This window comes from Chiroxiphia lanceolata, chromosome 4 (assembly GCF_009829145.1).
Source record: "Chiroxiphia lanceolata isolate bChiLan1 chromosome 4, bChiLan1.pri, whole genome shotgun sequence".
Taxonomy (NCBI): domain Eukaryota; kingdom Metazoa; phylum Chordata; class Aves; order Passeriformes; family Pipridae; genus Chiroxiphia; species Chiroxiphia lanceolata.
In genome coordinates this window covers 3,450,048-3,466,195 of record NC_045640.1, presented here as the reverse complement: position 1 = coordinate 3,466,195, position 16,148 = coordinate 3,450,048, and the positions used below count along the sequence as shown (strand labels likewise).

The following is a 16,148-nucleotide window of genomic DNA, read 5'->3' as shown; positions in this document are numbered from 1 at the left end:
GCAGGGAGCACACACACGTTCAAAGGGACATAAAATGCCAAAGAACTAAAAATGACTTTAAAGCATTTCCTTCCTCGTGGTTATCCAACACCCCAGCCCCACGCTCCCTCTCCCACCAGAGCACGGCTGACCTGTAAATTTACGTAGCATTTCGGTGCAGGTTTCTGCCACAGTTTCATCATCGCACTTCTCCATAATCAAAGCCTCTTCTCCACAGATCCAGCCACTGAGGACGTGGCCGTACCTCTCCGGTGGGTACAGCACGTCAAAGCTGCAGATCTTCTTGTACCACAGCTCCTCGGGGTAAGTCAAGCTCTCACTCTCTGCCTCATCCTCCCAGACAAACTGGATGCTGTTGCATTCAGAGCTCCAGAAAGGCTCTTCGAACTCCAGGAATATCTTGTCAGTCGTATTGATCCCGAGTTTCTCAATGGCCATCACCTTGTCCTCGGGCAGGCGGGGGTGGAACAGGCTTTCGTGGCGTTTCTTCAGGACTCCCAGCGACACGGTCACAATGACGTGGTCAGCTGGGATGAACTCACAGTCCTCGCACTCCACGAAGACATCAGAGCTCTTGTTCTCCTCAGGGAGGTCACTGTTGTGGTCAGCCACCCTCTCAATCTCCTTGCTGACCGACTGGTTCCAGTGGATGCACTTGACCGGCTTGCGGAGCTGAATGACAGACTTGGGAATGGAGCGGGCCAAAATCTCCACGATTTTAATGAAACCACAAGGAATGACGTGATGAGCCCCAGGGATCTCGGTCCATTCCCCAAACTCACTCAGCGAGACTTCATCCATGCTGTGGGAGCTGCTCTCACAACTCTCTACCTAAGGGAAAGCAACACAAAAGCAACATTGCCACAGAGCAACTCCTTTTGCCACAGAACAATGTTTCAAGGGCACAGAGGAGCTGCACAGGATGGGAGTCCTGAATCCCACTCTGAAACCGCATTATTTTTGCTAGTAAAGAAGTGCTTGGCCACAGGATCTGACAAAAATCAATCCTTAGCCTTCCTTGCAACCAGAGAAACCATTTTGTCATGGTAACGAGCTTGGGTTGCAGCAGCAACAGTTGCATCACCCAGAGGTCAGAGACCAGAGGGCCAGAGCCCCTCTGCTCTGGAGAGAGGCTGAGAGAGTTGGGGGTGTTCAGCCTGGAGAAGAGAAGACTTTGGGGAGACCTTAAATCACCTTCCAGTGCCTAAAGAGAGGCTGGAGAGGGACTTCGGACACGGGTATGGAGGGACAGGACAAGGAGTGATGGCTTTAAATGGAAAGAGGGTTGAATTAGATATTAGGAAGAAATTCTTGACTGTGAGGGTGGTGAGGCCTTGGCACAGGCTGTGCAGAGAAGCTGTGGCTGCCCCATCCCTGTTAGTGTTCAATGCCAGGTCGGACAGGGCTTGGAATAACCTGGTCTGATGGAAGCCGTTTCTGCCCATGGCAGGGAGGTTGTAACTAGATGTTCTTTAAGGTCCCTTCCAACCCAAACCATGCTGGGATTCTATGATTCCATGATGTCTTTGCTTCTGTACGATTGTGGGTTACAGTTCTGACTCTTTTCTGTCCTTTAAAACCCCCTCGACTGGCCAGGGACCGTCCGCTTGGTGCTCCTACAGCAGAACCTGGAGCTGCGTTAATCAGATGCTCGTTCCAATGTTAACAGATGTTCCCATAAGGAGCCATGAAAATCTTTTGGCAGCTCCTTCTGCTGTCTGCAGCTTTCAGCGTGCTGTCAAACAGTCAGCAATCAGCAAACTAACAATCTGCTGGAGGTGAGAGGACCCAGCACAGAAGGAACCAAAGGAGACGGGAAAGGGAAATGCCAAGATGTAAGACACGTGTGTTTGATTCCCTTGATGTGATTACCAAAGCTTTAGATTCATTAACCTGTTGGTTAATGTGTGTAGGAGTATTAGGCATAGCCACAGCTTCCAACAATCCCTGGAACAAAGGCAGGATGTTTGGGCTGTCTTGTGATAAGCTTGTAATGATAATCTTTATGCACGGGACACAGTGATCTTAAAATCTTCACCGGAGTCACAATCACTCACACACTACAATTCTTTAAGCATTTTAGGCAAAGGGAACATTACAATTCCTTGCCTCACCCTTTGACCCATTTTCCAGGCCTTTCCAGACTTTAATGACCATGTTTAGAAGCCTGATGAGCCTAGACCCTCTCCCTGTGGAGCGTTCTGGTGCAGGGCAGAATCTCTGTGCTGCGATAAGGTGTCAAGCGAACGAGTCAAGGTCGTACCAAGTAGTTCACAGGCTGCTCCTGTGACTGCAGGGACAAACAGGTGGTTTTCCCATCCTGGTCATTGCCCAATGACTCCTGTGGAGACTGAGTGAAGACCCGTCCTCAGAATGTGCTGTGGTTCCACCCCATCTGCTGGCTGAGAACTTCCCAACGCACCCCCAGGGTCAGTTCTGCTGACCCACAACACAAACCCTGCACCCCAGGGCACACAACAGGATGCTCATCCTGCCTGGATGCCCCAACAGGACACTCCACATTGTGATGGCTGTTTGAGTCTTTCAACCATGAAGCCAAAACGCCAGAGGGAAAAACAAGCAACTACCAAGACTATACTTTGCCTGAGACCCGGTTAATCCCCACTTTCTCATCTGATAGTCTTAAGTATGAGAAGCTTTGTTGTTCTCAGGTATTTACACATGAGAAGGGATTTGCAAGACTTGCAGAAAAGGCTCTGGCAACCTGTAGCAACCACAGAAGAAACCACCAGGCAAACAAGAGCTGTATCAGATGACTAACCCTCTCTGCATGGATGATCTTGCATGGATAACACAATAAATAACTTCACGTGGCAACTGTGGAGACACCCTGTGACACAAGTTTTTGGGTTGGGACACTGAGATATCAGGCTCAGAACACCAGGGTTCAAACTTCAGCTTTGTCACAAACCTCCTGTGAGACTCTTTACACCTTTATTTCTCTTTCCTTTGGGTTCCCACTGTAAATGGTGAACTCCATACACTTCCCCACAAAGTGCTGCCTGCCTCCCCTGCCTCATTTCAGGAGATTTTAGATCATTCTAATTGAAATAGAAATGGTTGTTACGCTGTATTTATGGAGTGCTGCTTGATGCAGCATTAAGTCATCATCCCACAGAGAAGTCTTTTAGCCAAGGCATCGAGGAGCTAAAAAGAACTAGGAAAGCCAAAAGGAAAGATGATTAGGACATGAGTTTATACAGTCTACCTTGGATTTTATTGCTTTACCTTCAAAATGCTTTCTGGGGACTTCTTCAGCAAATTACTAGTATCAAGATTACATTTCTTCTGGTCTCTGAGATATGGACAGAGGTAAAAAACACTCAAGCACAATCACGTGTAAGGCACAAGACAAGACACTGCTAAAAGACCCTGACAATAAAGTAGTTTCAGGTGGTAAAAAAACATTAAATCACATCAGAAAGTTTAACAGGGTCTAAGAAAGCCACTTCTAATTAGAAAGCTTGGAGTTTAAGGGGAAAAAAAAGGAGTAAAGGCACTGTTTCAGCCCATTGTCTCCGGATCTGCCTCCGGAGGAAAAGCTGTCAACATAAACACAGAAAGCAATTCCCCAGTGCTGGGCAAGGCTCTGCCAGGTCCTGAGGTTCAGGATTTGTCTGATCATAGTTAAAACCAAAAAAATAACCCCAATGGCATGCACACATACCTTCAGGTACTGCTGGATCATGGCCAGTTTCAGCCTCTTGACGGCCTCCGTGTCATCCGGGTCGGCCTTGACGCGTTTGCGCACGACGTCCCGCGTGAAGACGCCCACACTGTTCTGGCTCTCGGCATTGACTGGTTTACCTCGTTGGAAGAACTCCTGAGTCAGGTTATAGACCTGCCAGAGACAGGACAGAAGGATGGACAACATGATTCCCAGTAGAATCCATGCCCCGAGCAGGACGCTTTATCCTCCTTCTCCTGCCAGCAGAACCCAAGGGCTTCCTCACATCTTCTCCCATCTCCGTGTCTCAGGTGCAATCCCAGGTTGCTCTAACCTGGCACCAGCCCTTCCACCTTCTCCCTTATTTAGAGGGAATCCACCAGAGTGGGGGAACTCAGTTCCATAGTTATTTTTCTATTTTTCCATGAAAAACAGGAATCGACCAGCACAGCAAGGGAATTCTGTGTGCACACGTTTAATTTGTTGAGCACAAGACAGGTATAGATCTGTGGAAAACAGTGACATCTCTAGAGCCCCCCACCAGGAGCCAGCCTGAGGAAGACTCACAAGGAAAAACCCATTGTAACAAATCATTGTTCTTCGAAGAAGATATTCCTGACAATTTTTTAACCCCAGTTTTCCACTTAAAAAGCAAGAAAACACCACCACCTCAGCCCTCTGCTTGTGGCTGCCTGGAGTAACCTGTACTTCTGCCTAATGTTGCCAGAAGAGCCTGCAGTTGTGTCACAGCCCTTCATTTCCATGGAAAAACTCCAAGGAATCTTTCAACATGGGAAAGCTTTCAAAAGATGCCTCTCAGAAGTGCAACTCATCCCATTAACAAGTTGTTTGCCCAGAATGTGTCCATTTACATCACGCCACAGGGTGCACAGTGCTCTTACTAGGAGAGATGACATCCCTGCTTGGCGAGTTTTTCCTGCCAAAGATGGCTTGATTACACCTTTTTTGGAGACAGATTATTTGGATGTGCTGAGAAGTTGAACTCAACAGTAAACATCTGGCAGGAAGCTGGCAGAACTGTGGCAGCCTTGCCTTCAAAGGCTCCCAGAGCTTCCCATTCCCTGCTGATAGGGCTAATCCACTGTGTTTTAGGTTCTTCCCACTCTGATTCTCCCCAGGAGCTTAATTTTCCTCTTGGGTTTTAGGAATAAAGCAAATTTGAGGAAGCAAAATAGAGGTATGATGAGGAAAGGGAGGTGGTGAGGAAAAATGCACAGCAGTGGTTAGGAGTGAGAAAGAGCAGGTCTGTGAGTGAATGGAGGAAGATGAGTTGATAAGGGCAAGTAAGAGATGAGGAAGAAACTGAAGAAGAAAATAAGTGAAGGAGTGAAAAAAAAAAGGCTGAAATAAACTACAAAATTTAGAGAATAATTACAAGAAAAGTGAGTGGAACTGGTGAAGACAGAAAAGAAATGCAGACACTGGCTGGGACACAGCCCGTCCAAGGAGACTCCCAGACAAGAAAGGTGGAGCCCAACGCCCGACATGAAACGAAGGCTTCCAGCAAAGGAAATAGTGCCTTCTCTGTTCCCCGGTGCCAAAAGCTCTTTGGCAGTTTCAACACCCCATGGTTCCCAGGTTCACTGATTTCTGAGGCCCCAACCACTTCCAGCAGGTCGGAGCTGCACAGACCTTGCGTCAGCACAACCAGCTCAGCTTTCATAAGCTGATTGCGCTCTGTAAGCAGATAACACAGGCACAGGACAAGCAAAGCTGTGCTAAAACCCAGCTACCACTTGGCCAAAAGGAGGAGTGAGCCTGGGTATGTTTCTGTTAACCACTATATTCTTCTCTGTCCCACAGAGAAAAGGGCAGAAAGGCCCAGTTCTCCGTGCTGGAACCATCAAGTGAAGTCTTTCCTGTGTGTGCCATCCTATTGATCAGAGAGTAGGTGAGTTTAATCACCATCAGGATTTCTTATTTTTTCTCAGAATCCCCATTATTTCCTTGCTTTTCAAGTTCAAGAAGTGTTTGGACAATGCCCTCAGACACACAGTGTGATTTTTGGTGTTGTTCTGGGCAGGGCCAGAAGTTGGAGTCAATGATCCTTGTGGGTCATCTCCAGCTCAGGATATTCTGTGATTCTTGGGGGCGCTGAACCATTTGATGAAGAACGGAAGGCAAAGCTGTCATAAGCAAGAAGCACAAGGAGAAACAACATCAAGTCCTGCATTAAGAGATGAATTGTCAGAAAAAAGAATCGAAAAGATGCTCAAAATGTATTCTTTGACGTACACATGCAGCAAACACATCCTGTATAAGAAACTGTGGAAAAGGTTCACTAGAAGCCCTCATTTAAGGTAGATTTCCAATGAAGAAGGAGCAGAATTGTGCTGTCTGGAGCTGGAATTCCCTAGGCTTTCTTTACCCAGGTGAGAAACTACTGACAAGAACAGAAAGCATCATCATTCCTATGGGACCACCACTGAAGTCACTGGGAACAGGCACTTGAGGATTTGAAAGCTCATCCTCCTTCAATCATTTTGGCATGATGTGATGACAGTAGGGTTCATGAGAGAGTTCATGGGGACTTTATCTCCAAGATCCCGGTGAAAGGCAGCATCAAGAACGACCTGAAAGATCCTGGTGATGACAAAATATCCATGCATCCAAACCCAGAGCACCATATCCAGCAGCAAGGGGGGAGCTACACCACACACAGTCCAGACTCCTCTCCCTTTTCAATTATCACACACCTGGATATAAGCAAGTAGCAAAAACAAAGACCAGACTGCATTAACTCCCAGCTCCTACCACTGGCAAACTCCTCTCAGCACAGTGAAGTAATCACTTCTCACTCTCAAGCTCTTCTGGGTTTGGGCAGGCCCTAGAAGCCTGTCTGAAAAACAGTAGCAGAAGCAAAAGACACAGAACACCTCAAACAACCCTTTATTCTCAGCAGATTTCCTTCCCTGATTTCTGAGGGTTGACATACAATCCTGCAGGGAATTCACAGAACCATGGAATGGTTTGGGTTGGAAGGGATCCTAAGGATCACCTAGTTCCATCCCCTGACATGGGCAGGGACACCTTCCACTAGCCCAGGTTGCTCCAAGCCCCAACCTGGTCTTGAACACTTCCAGGGATGGGGCAGCCACAGCTTCTCTGGGCAACCTGTGACAGGGCCTCACCAGCCTCACAGGGAAGAATTCCTAATGTGTAATCTAATTTGACCCTCTTTAAAGCCATCACTCCTTGTCCTGTCGCTCCATGCACTTGTTCAAAGTCCCTCTCCAGCTCTCTTGGAGTCCCTCAAACCACTGGAAGGGGCTCTAAGGTCTCCCTGGAGCTTTCTGTTCTCCAGGCTGAATAACTCCAACTCCCTCAGCCTGGGGCTGAAAGACAGAAAGGGCTGAAGGTCAGAAACTAAAAGGAGTGAATTAAATGTCCATAATCCTAAAACAGCTTCACTTCAGCTTACATCTTCTGTCTTCTTTCTGACCAGCTCTGGGGCATCCCACAAGCAGGGCCTGTGCAGAGAACGTGGATTCCAGCAGGGATGTCCCCTCTGTCACCTACCAGCTTCTACCTCCACGTGTTCCCTACATACGTGCTCCTCCACCACAGGAAAAGGCAGTTTCTTAGGAAGAACAAATCTAAATAAAGAAGTTTCTCTGCATTGAAGGAGGCCAGGAAAGCACATCCCAATCCACACTCCTTCCTGTCAGCGCCGGTGACGATCCACAGCATTGTCTTTTTCTCACTTGGCTTAAAAACTGCAGTGACTTAATCCCCGGGCAGTGAAAAACCCCGACGGAGACAGGTCCGGGCTGTTTCCAGGCCAGACATCTGTCAGTGCAATAGAGGCAGGGAGGGAACAGTGACTCTCGGTGGCCCTTTGGTCCTGCTTTCCACGATAACTGCAAGGCAAGGCACTGGAGCTTAATTGGGGATGGCAGGAAGCCCAGCACGGGGTGGGGGCGAGGAGGGTGGAAAACGCTGTCATTCTTTGGCTGCATCCCTCCCCCAGAAGCTGTTGCAGAACACAGGGGAAAGCTGACAGATAACAAGGCTGTTAATTAGCTGATTGTTAAAGGGAGGGTTCCTGGGAAGCAGGTCTTGAGGGACCAAATCCCTACTGAAAAGCTGAAGTAAAAATAGGCACTTTTTCTAAATCAGGCTGGTCGATGGACTGTGTGATTTTTCACCTGCACTTAACTTGTCCAGCTCACCACCTCCCTCCCAGCCTTCACTAATACACCTGGGGAGTTGGTTTTAAATACCTCTTTGGAGAGGGAAGTGAGGACTTAGCACAGACAGAAGAGCAACTCTGAGATCAATTACATTTTCCAAGGAGTTATACACAGACCCTGAAGCTGCAGACATCACCCTCAAAGGCCGCACTCCTGACACTTTCCTGAAGGTCATGCAGATGTGGCATAAGCTGGAACAGGCCTAAATCCTCCCCCTGCCCCAAAATTCCCCTGGTTATCCCAGAAGGAATCGAGAGGAAGGTGGGAAGATTATAAATACATGGCAAGGGCATCACAGCCTGGGGAACCTCCCCATGCTGGTGTCCCTTTCCCTTTGGAGACTGACCAAATGGAGTGACAGTGCCCCTGAGCACTGCCAGCCCCACACAGCACATGGTTGAAGAAGGACAGTGTTTAAACAACGGTGGCTGGAGAGCTCTCCTGCCCTGTCTCATGCTGCTTCCCTTGGCAAAGCACAGTTGTAAATCCAGGTGGATGCTCTGCAGGACTGGAGACCTTCCTTGGAGGCACTGCTCAGTTTGCAGTGCTCTCCCAAGGAGGATTCAGGTCACCTTGGTCACAAGCTCATGACAGATTCTGACTGACTTCAGTGCACGGCAACAGCCCTTCAGGGGGAACTTTTTGCTACAGAAATGAAGAGCTGAGCAGTTTTCAAGCAGTTTGATTGCTTGGCTTCCTCGTAACCAAATAAAGGCTTCTGTGAGACATCCCTACAGCTATTAAAAATTCAGGCTACTGCAAACAAAAAAGAAGCAAAACTTGTACTGAAGTAGAAGAAGCCAGCCAAAAAAGATTGGACAAGTGCCTGGAAAAAGCCTAAGGACTTTCCAAATGAATTAGTGAGGCAAAGCTCTGGAGGTACAGGGGTGCTTTGCCTTTCACTCCAGGAGAACTCAGCACACAGAGACCTCACCTTGCTAGAACTGAGCTTCAGAGACTCCACATGCACTAGTGAAACACTGGAAGGGAGACCCCCTGCACTTTGTATTTCCCAGAATTTGGTGTCCAGGCGACAAGATAAGTGGGGCTAGAGAGATCCAGATGGAGGAGCAGAGCTGGAAGCATATGCTGGAGCCCCAGCAGCAGCTGCAGGGAAAGCTGGGCAGTGTGTGAGTGCATGGGGAGGGAGCCAGCTGTGCAGGGAGGGCAGGCCTTTGGAATGGGGACAAATCTAGCCCTCTCCATTAGGGAATACATTTTCCACTTCAACCCTGATTAGGCTTTGCATCCCTCAAGGGGGTTGCTGGTTGTTTTATGGGGGTTTCCTTCTTTTCAAGCCACAGACTTTGCTATCTCAGCCTCTTCTAAAGGGATGAGATGACCTGATGGTGGGATTGCTAATAGCAACCTGAGAAGGGTCTGGAAGCTCCTAGGAGGCAAGGGAGGAGCCTGACCTCAGGACTCAGTGATCTGTCAGATGACTTTTTATCCTGGACAACTTCAAGATGTTTTAACAAAACCACTCAAAAAAACCTGCCTCCTCAAAACAGCAAAGATGCAGAACTGAAGATCAAATTCCTGCTGTTCCTCCCCAGCACCCATTTCATCAGTTAAAGCAACAGAGTTTTGGCCAGCCAAGATGAAATAAGAAATGATGGAATGGACTCTAATGAAAATAATAATGAAAACTTTGAGAGAATGGAGGACTCAAAAAAAACACAACCAGAAATGCCCCAGCCAGACTCAGCATGTGTGAAACACTCTCTGCACTTTATGCCAGAGGAAAAGGTCCCCAAAGCCACAGACCTCCTGCACATGCTCCTGGCTGCCCACCCTCCAGGGCACTTGTATTTCCTACAGTCATTTTAACTGGAGATTTTCAGGGGATCACATTGCTCGCCTTAATTCCCACTTTTCCTACACAGCACAGGGCAGAAACCACAGCCAGTTGTCTTAAATCACTACAGATCATCCAACCTGGCACCCCAGAGGGCTTGGGACAAGCAGCTCAACAAAACCTTGAGCTGCCTCTGCAAGAAATTCCAGCAGGCTTTGGAGGAAGGCAGAGAAAGCACCTCCCAGCAGGAGCAATTAAGGGGTTGGCTGGTGCCCTGTGCTTGGCTTCAGCTGTCCCTTACATATTTTTTATGGCTGTGAGTGCCTGTAGACATTTTTACAAGCCATAAATGTGAAAGCCTTTTCTGTCTGCTAGAGATAAAGATATCCTGTGGCAATGATAAGCTAATTAGGTGTTTCGCAAAGAAGATTAACTTTTAATGTGTTGTTCTCTCCTGTCACTGGCTGCCCCTTTCTCTCCCTTTTAAAAGAAAGGGTAGATTTACCAAATTAATCATTTCTAAAACACTGGTACCTTGTTATAGCCTTTATCTCACTGGGTTTATCTCAAAGCTGACTAGCTCTCATCTTTGTATTCTCTTCTCATTTCAGAGTCTGCCCTCCCCTTGCTGGAGATTTTCCTATCATCTTCCAGACAGGATGATCACTGAGCCCTGCCTGCAGTTTGGCACTGTTCCATTTACATAAATAATGCTGCTCACTGCAGTATTTTCACTTCTCTTTCTAGCCCTACTTGCTGTTCATTCTCCTCCACACACATCTCACCTGTCTTTTTTTCCTGCTTGGCTCTGGTTCTGTTTTTCAACCCAGTAATATGAAAAGTTGTTCAGACGAATTATCTCCACCTGCATTTGCCCAAGAAGTTGTCCACAGCTTGTTAAATCCTTTCCATACCAAAGTTTCTTTTAAATTCCTACTACTCCTCTCTAAAACTGAAATGATCTTTGTGCCATCCCATCACCATTCCAGTTCAGAGACAAAGAACAGTGCCAAAAGTCTTTCCAAATTAAAAAAAAAAAAAAAAAAAAAAAGAAAAAAATCCCCTTTTCTGCTCCCCACCCAATTCTTGATAATTCTTTACAGGCTCACAGACATATTTTTAAACAAAGTATGCAACAGAAACCTGAATCTAGTGTGTGTTCAGCCAAGAGTCAAACACTGAAGTTCACTGTCAGACAAAAATCCAAAGGTTTTAGGCATGGCTACAGCCTGATGAGAATCCTCATGTTCTGCTCCATTTTATATAACCCACTGAGAGATCACATTACCTGGAGGGCCAGACAGTCTGTACAGACCCCTCTAAATGTACTTCATGTGACATTAAAAAAATGTGAGGAATAATTATAATTTACTTTGGCAAGGAAAAGACTTAAAAGAACCTTGAAGTGAAGTCCACAATGGTCTGAACCTCCCAGCACAGATGTCCCTTTTCCTTCTGATGCAAGAAAACTTACAACTCTTATGATACTACACTGACTTTGGCACTCTACACAGCACATTATGGTATTCATAAAAAGTCATAGGGATACAATATTTAGCTGGTTGTTGCTAAGGTTTTGCGTCTACTTTGTTCAGTAATTTGATCCCTCCTCTACTCTTTTGATTAAGTAGCAACTTTCTCCAGCAAACAACTGTATCTCCCCAGAAACAGTTGCTGGAAGTGATTAAACTGATGACAAACATGGAAAGATTGTTCTTCCTCACAACAGCAAGTTAATCCCACGTCAGGGACAAATGGGGTACAGCGAAGCAGATGAGATAAAAAAAAACTTAGTGGTTTGGGGTTTTTTTTACAAAGAAATTAATTTCTACCTTTGTCCCGGATCGTTACAACTGTGAAGGGGCCTCAGTGTTTCAGGCAAACCTACAACCTGCCAAAGCAGCTGAGCACCAACCTCGTTGTATAAATCACTGAATTCTTCAACCACATCTTTCGGGATCCTCTGCCCGTTGTTGGTGAGGTGATAGGCCACCCCATTCTTGGAGTAGAGACTGATCCGCCCAACGCTCCTCTCGCCGTCAGTGGTTTCCTCAAGCAAACCATTGTCTTCTGCTAAATGATAGACTGGGTTTCCATGTGAACCATGAATCCACGTAGCTCCCAGCTCAAAAGTGGCATGCCCTGAGGGAGAGGAAGCCAAAGAAAATGGGTTATTGAAGCCTGTTTTCCTGAAAGCTTGTCATGCTCAACCTGAACTAAAATGTTCATGAGCAGAAGCAGAATCGCCCAAGGACGACACGTGTTTGAACATCACTCGAGTGATTTTTCTCTGTCAGACACAGGCAATGACAGTGTTCTTCAAACCAGTCCTTTGGGATTGAAGGGAGAAGAGACTAATCCATTGTAAATACTGATTTATTATAGGAGAGATAGTTAAGATTGTATATGATGTATTATAATATTTATTTGTACAGTGTTTGTAATATAATTCCCTTTTCCCCCAAATTGAGTCTCGTGTTTGTGTCTGGAAAACCCATCTCACACTGCTCTGAGTTGTGGGAGGGGGGCTTGGACTCGAGAATTGGATTTTGGGGCTCTCAAACCACGACAGGGATATAGGGTTGGATAGTGCTGCAAGGATGGGATGTTTCCAAGGAAGATCCACCGCAGTGACACACCTCTGGTACTTAAGGAGAAATTCAGACCTTTCTCAGTTCCCGGTTCTTGTTGCCGGCAGGGAGATGAAGGAAAATTTGGGCTGCCCTGGGATAGTAACATCTGCCTGAATATTGAACCTCCTGCGATTAAAAATGCTTATTACTTACAAATACATCTCAGATTAACTGCAATAAAACATGCATTTCCATTCCCCAAATGAGTAAATAAGCTGCATTTTATTATTTATGCCTTTGAAGATTAGGTTAACCATTAGGTTAATCACCAGATGCATTTAGTTTTCATCACCTGTACTCTCGGCCTGCAGAACACAAAGATTCTGGTCATCCCCACTCTCCCCCTTCCTTACAACTATTTGGGTTTGCACCAGGGCTCTCCCCTGACCCAGCACTGCCAGGACTGTGCTGAGAGCACAGGCAGATGCTCAGCAGCTGAAAGCAGGTGCTAAAAATAAGCTTGGGGTGTGTTCTCCCCCTACATTTTGACAGATTCTCTGGAGTCCAAAGCTGTTTTGAAGTCTGACGAAGCTGGGCAGCCTCTCCCAGCATCGTGGGAATGCCTGATTAAGTGGGACAGTTAACAGGATCCTGCTTGATGGAGAAAGGTTGGTGCAGTTACCAGTCATCATACGCTGTTTAACATGTAAATATATGCTCAGACAGAGACACTGCAGCACGATGCTGTAATGCAGTCAAGTTTAATGGGTGAAAGCCCCAAGGAATGCTGCTCTCCAGCTGAGATTCTGCCTCCCAGGGAAGCTCCATGGATCTCATTTTTCAAGCAACCACCTTGTCATTAAGTACCATGCTGACTGCCCCTCGAAATCTGCATTACAGAACAAGATTTCTACACCAAAGCACAGCATCAATTCACAGACCTGTGAATATTTAAGGTGCCACAAAATCCAGAGCACCCAGCCAGGTGGAAATGACTGAGCACTGGTAGCCAAAGGTACAGAGCTCATCAATATTGCATGTGGCAGCCCCTCTGTCAATGCAATCCCCCTGCAGTCATCCCATGCCAGAGCAGCAGCAGGAAAACTGCCTGCTGCTTTGTGGCAGGAGCTTGCTCTCTGCTGCACAACAACCCTCTGTATGCACCTGGTCTTTGAAAGAAAACAATGTGCCAGCAGGTCCTGCTGTCTTAGTGCTGGGGAACAACGATGATGTGTCCCAAGTTCTCCTGTTTGCAGTAGCTGTGTGCAATAGAAACAAATACCTACAAATTAAAAGCAGTAATTCTTGCCTTGCAATACTCAAACACATCACTACCAAGAAGATAAGTCGGTTGTTACCGGGCGTTAAGTTACACGATGAATTATTTAAAAGTGTAAAATTAAATAAGATCCTTTTAAACAGAGACAGCCAATTTACTTCCAGGGCCTTAAAGGATTTTAGGTTCAGTATTAATCTACTTCGAATGAATCACCCAATACAACAAAAATAACCAAAGGAATACACAGATTGTGCACGAAGCCTCCTGAACATGTACAGCAAATTCCACATTTCCCTTCGCAGCCCTGACTATTTCTTGGATATCCTGTTGTGAAATATCTGCAGTGGATACAGATGGTACAGATCACGTGCAAGACACACACAGTCCACAAACACACAAACCCTCTGCCTCACCTGTGCTAGAAAAGATGAACCAAATCTCTGAAAATTCAGGTTATTCCCCTGTGCTGAACAGCAACATACTCCATGCACTTGAGGGAAAATACTATCCCCTACAAGACACAGTGTGGCTCAGTGGGAGTGGAAGGATTAGGATATAACCCTGAGAAGGTGCCACCATATCACGGAATGGTTTCGGTTGGAAAAGACCTTAAAGATCATCTCGTTCCACCCCTCTGCCATGGGCAGGGACACCTTTCACTAGAACAGGTTGCTCCAAGCCCCATCCAACCCTGGAGCCCCAGTGTCCATCCCTGGACACTTCCAGGGATCCAGGGGCAGCCACAGCTTCTCTGGGCAACCTGTGCCAGGGCCTCCCCACCCTCACAGGGAAGAATTTCTTCCAAATTAGTAGCTCTGATAAAGATTTGAATCAGATCTTTAGTCAAGTGTGCAGACAGGGGTGGGGCCAGAGAAGTTTAACATTTAAATGCCATTTAACATTTAAAGGCCAGATCAAACTGGTCATATGTTGAAGGCCCAGAAGAACCACTTCTTTAACAGTTGTTTGTGCAGCTTTAGCCAGTTCTGAGAAATGAGCAGGTCTCGCAAGTCCTTGGTGCAGTCTTGCTGCTCCAGGAAGCACAGAAGAAGAAAACACAGCCCAGGACCATGCCCTTGTACCAGGCATTAAGCAGGCTCTGAATATGTGCTGCTTCACCACCCAACAGGGCTCCAAAATTGTTTGCTAAAAGGCACATGAATCTGCCAAGAGCACAGAGGGGTCAAAACATGGATCCACCTCGGGAGAGAACTGCAGCCCACACCCACAACAGGGCAGCCTTGAGAGTTTGCAGAAGGTAAGAAAAGACCCTTTGCAGCTTTAGGAAAGGTGTTAAAAGATCAAGACTTTGGATTCCAGTCTCTGCCTTGAAAATAACAGTTTTATCTGCAAACTATGAGACCTCCCCCAGATTGCAATGTCTGCTCTTGTCTCCTGTTAATTAAGAAGTGTTAACGAACAGGAGGTGGATTCCCAGCAAAGGCAAAGATGTGAATTATTGGTGAAGGTGGCCAAAAGTGAGAGAATCAATCTCAAAACTAATACACCAAAACTATTTCACAGGTGCACTGGCAGAATGATCTATTGCTCCCTGAAGATTTCAGCTCTTTGGCACTTCCCTCCTCTCACAGGCACGATCCAGGATATTTTTAATACAGCGGATTGTGAGTAAAGGACACACTTCCCATCCTCAGCTCTATGCCAAGTCTCAGCAGAATGTGAAGTGCCCTATTCAGACCCTGGAGATTAGATTTGTCCAACTGCCTTTCCATTCATTTCCCTTCTGCAAGTTCATGGGACGCTGCTGTTTGTTTACTGTGGTGAGTTTTTTGAGTAAAACACATTAAGTGATGTAATCACCTAAGAAATAAAAAGAAAACAGGGCAGGAAGGGGCCAAAGGTAATAAATCCAGACAGTGGGATAGAAACAGAACTAGTTTGTTGAAATCAGGAGGAAAATTTAGTAAAAGTGAAGAGATTTTCCCCTCCTGCAGAGAAGAGACAAGCAACATCCTCCTAGATAGTTTCACTGACTCCTGTGCTGCAAAGGACAACGTTTGTTCCACGAGTTTTGCATTTAGAGATTTTACAAGCCCTTCCAATTGACACGGGATTCAAATATCCAGCACCTGCACCTCTATTACACACTGAGAAAGGAACCTGCAGAGGTGGGAAAGCTGCAAATCAGGATGAAAGAATACATTGAAGAGGTTTTTCCAGCAGCCTGATTCCCAGTGGGTAGTGCCCTACACAGTAAATTACTTAAAGGGAAATGAATGAGGCTATTTGTGAGGCAGAACAGCTCAGAGCTTCCCCTCTGCAAGCGCTGTAAGCCCTGAGAAACATTTGCCAGCCTGGAGATTTACTGGCTGCTCCTGGGCAAGAGTCAGGCTGGAACACCTGGGTGGAAACTGTCTCAACACAGCTCCTTAATCACAGAGCTGCTCCTGTGAGACTGAAAACAATCATCCAGATCTTTATGTCAGGGAAACACGGGGTTTGGAGCAGCGCTGCGTCGGAACTGATGCACGAGACAGCACGGGATCACCCCGAAAGGAGCCCGGGGATTTACGTTCCCGACAACGCCACACCCCAACCCAACGCTGCACGTGCACACATCCCGTTCCCGAGGTCG

At 46.7% G+C, this 16,148-nt stretch overlaps 1 protein-coding gene across 4 annotated transcripts in view; it reads right to left on the bottom strand.

Moving 5' to 3' along the window:
• Positions 1-16,148, bottom strand: part of SMOX (spermine oxidase) — a 51,560-nt gene that overhangs the window by 8,213 nt on the left and 27,199 nt on the right. For all 4 annotated transcript variants that reach the window (XM_032684893.1, XM_032684894.1, XM_032684892.1 and 1 more), the window contains 3 exons: positions 11,616-11,842; positions 3,689-3,862; positions 132-831 (listed from right to left, as the gene is read on the bottom strand). In XM_032684893.1, the coding sequence (XP_032540784.1) occupies positions 132-831; positions 3,689-3,862; positions 11,616-11,842 (1,101 nt within the window). The remainder of the gene's footprint in view (positions 1-131; positions 832-3,688; positions 3,863-11,615; positions 11,843-16,148) is intronic.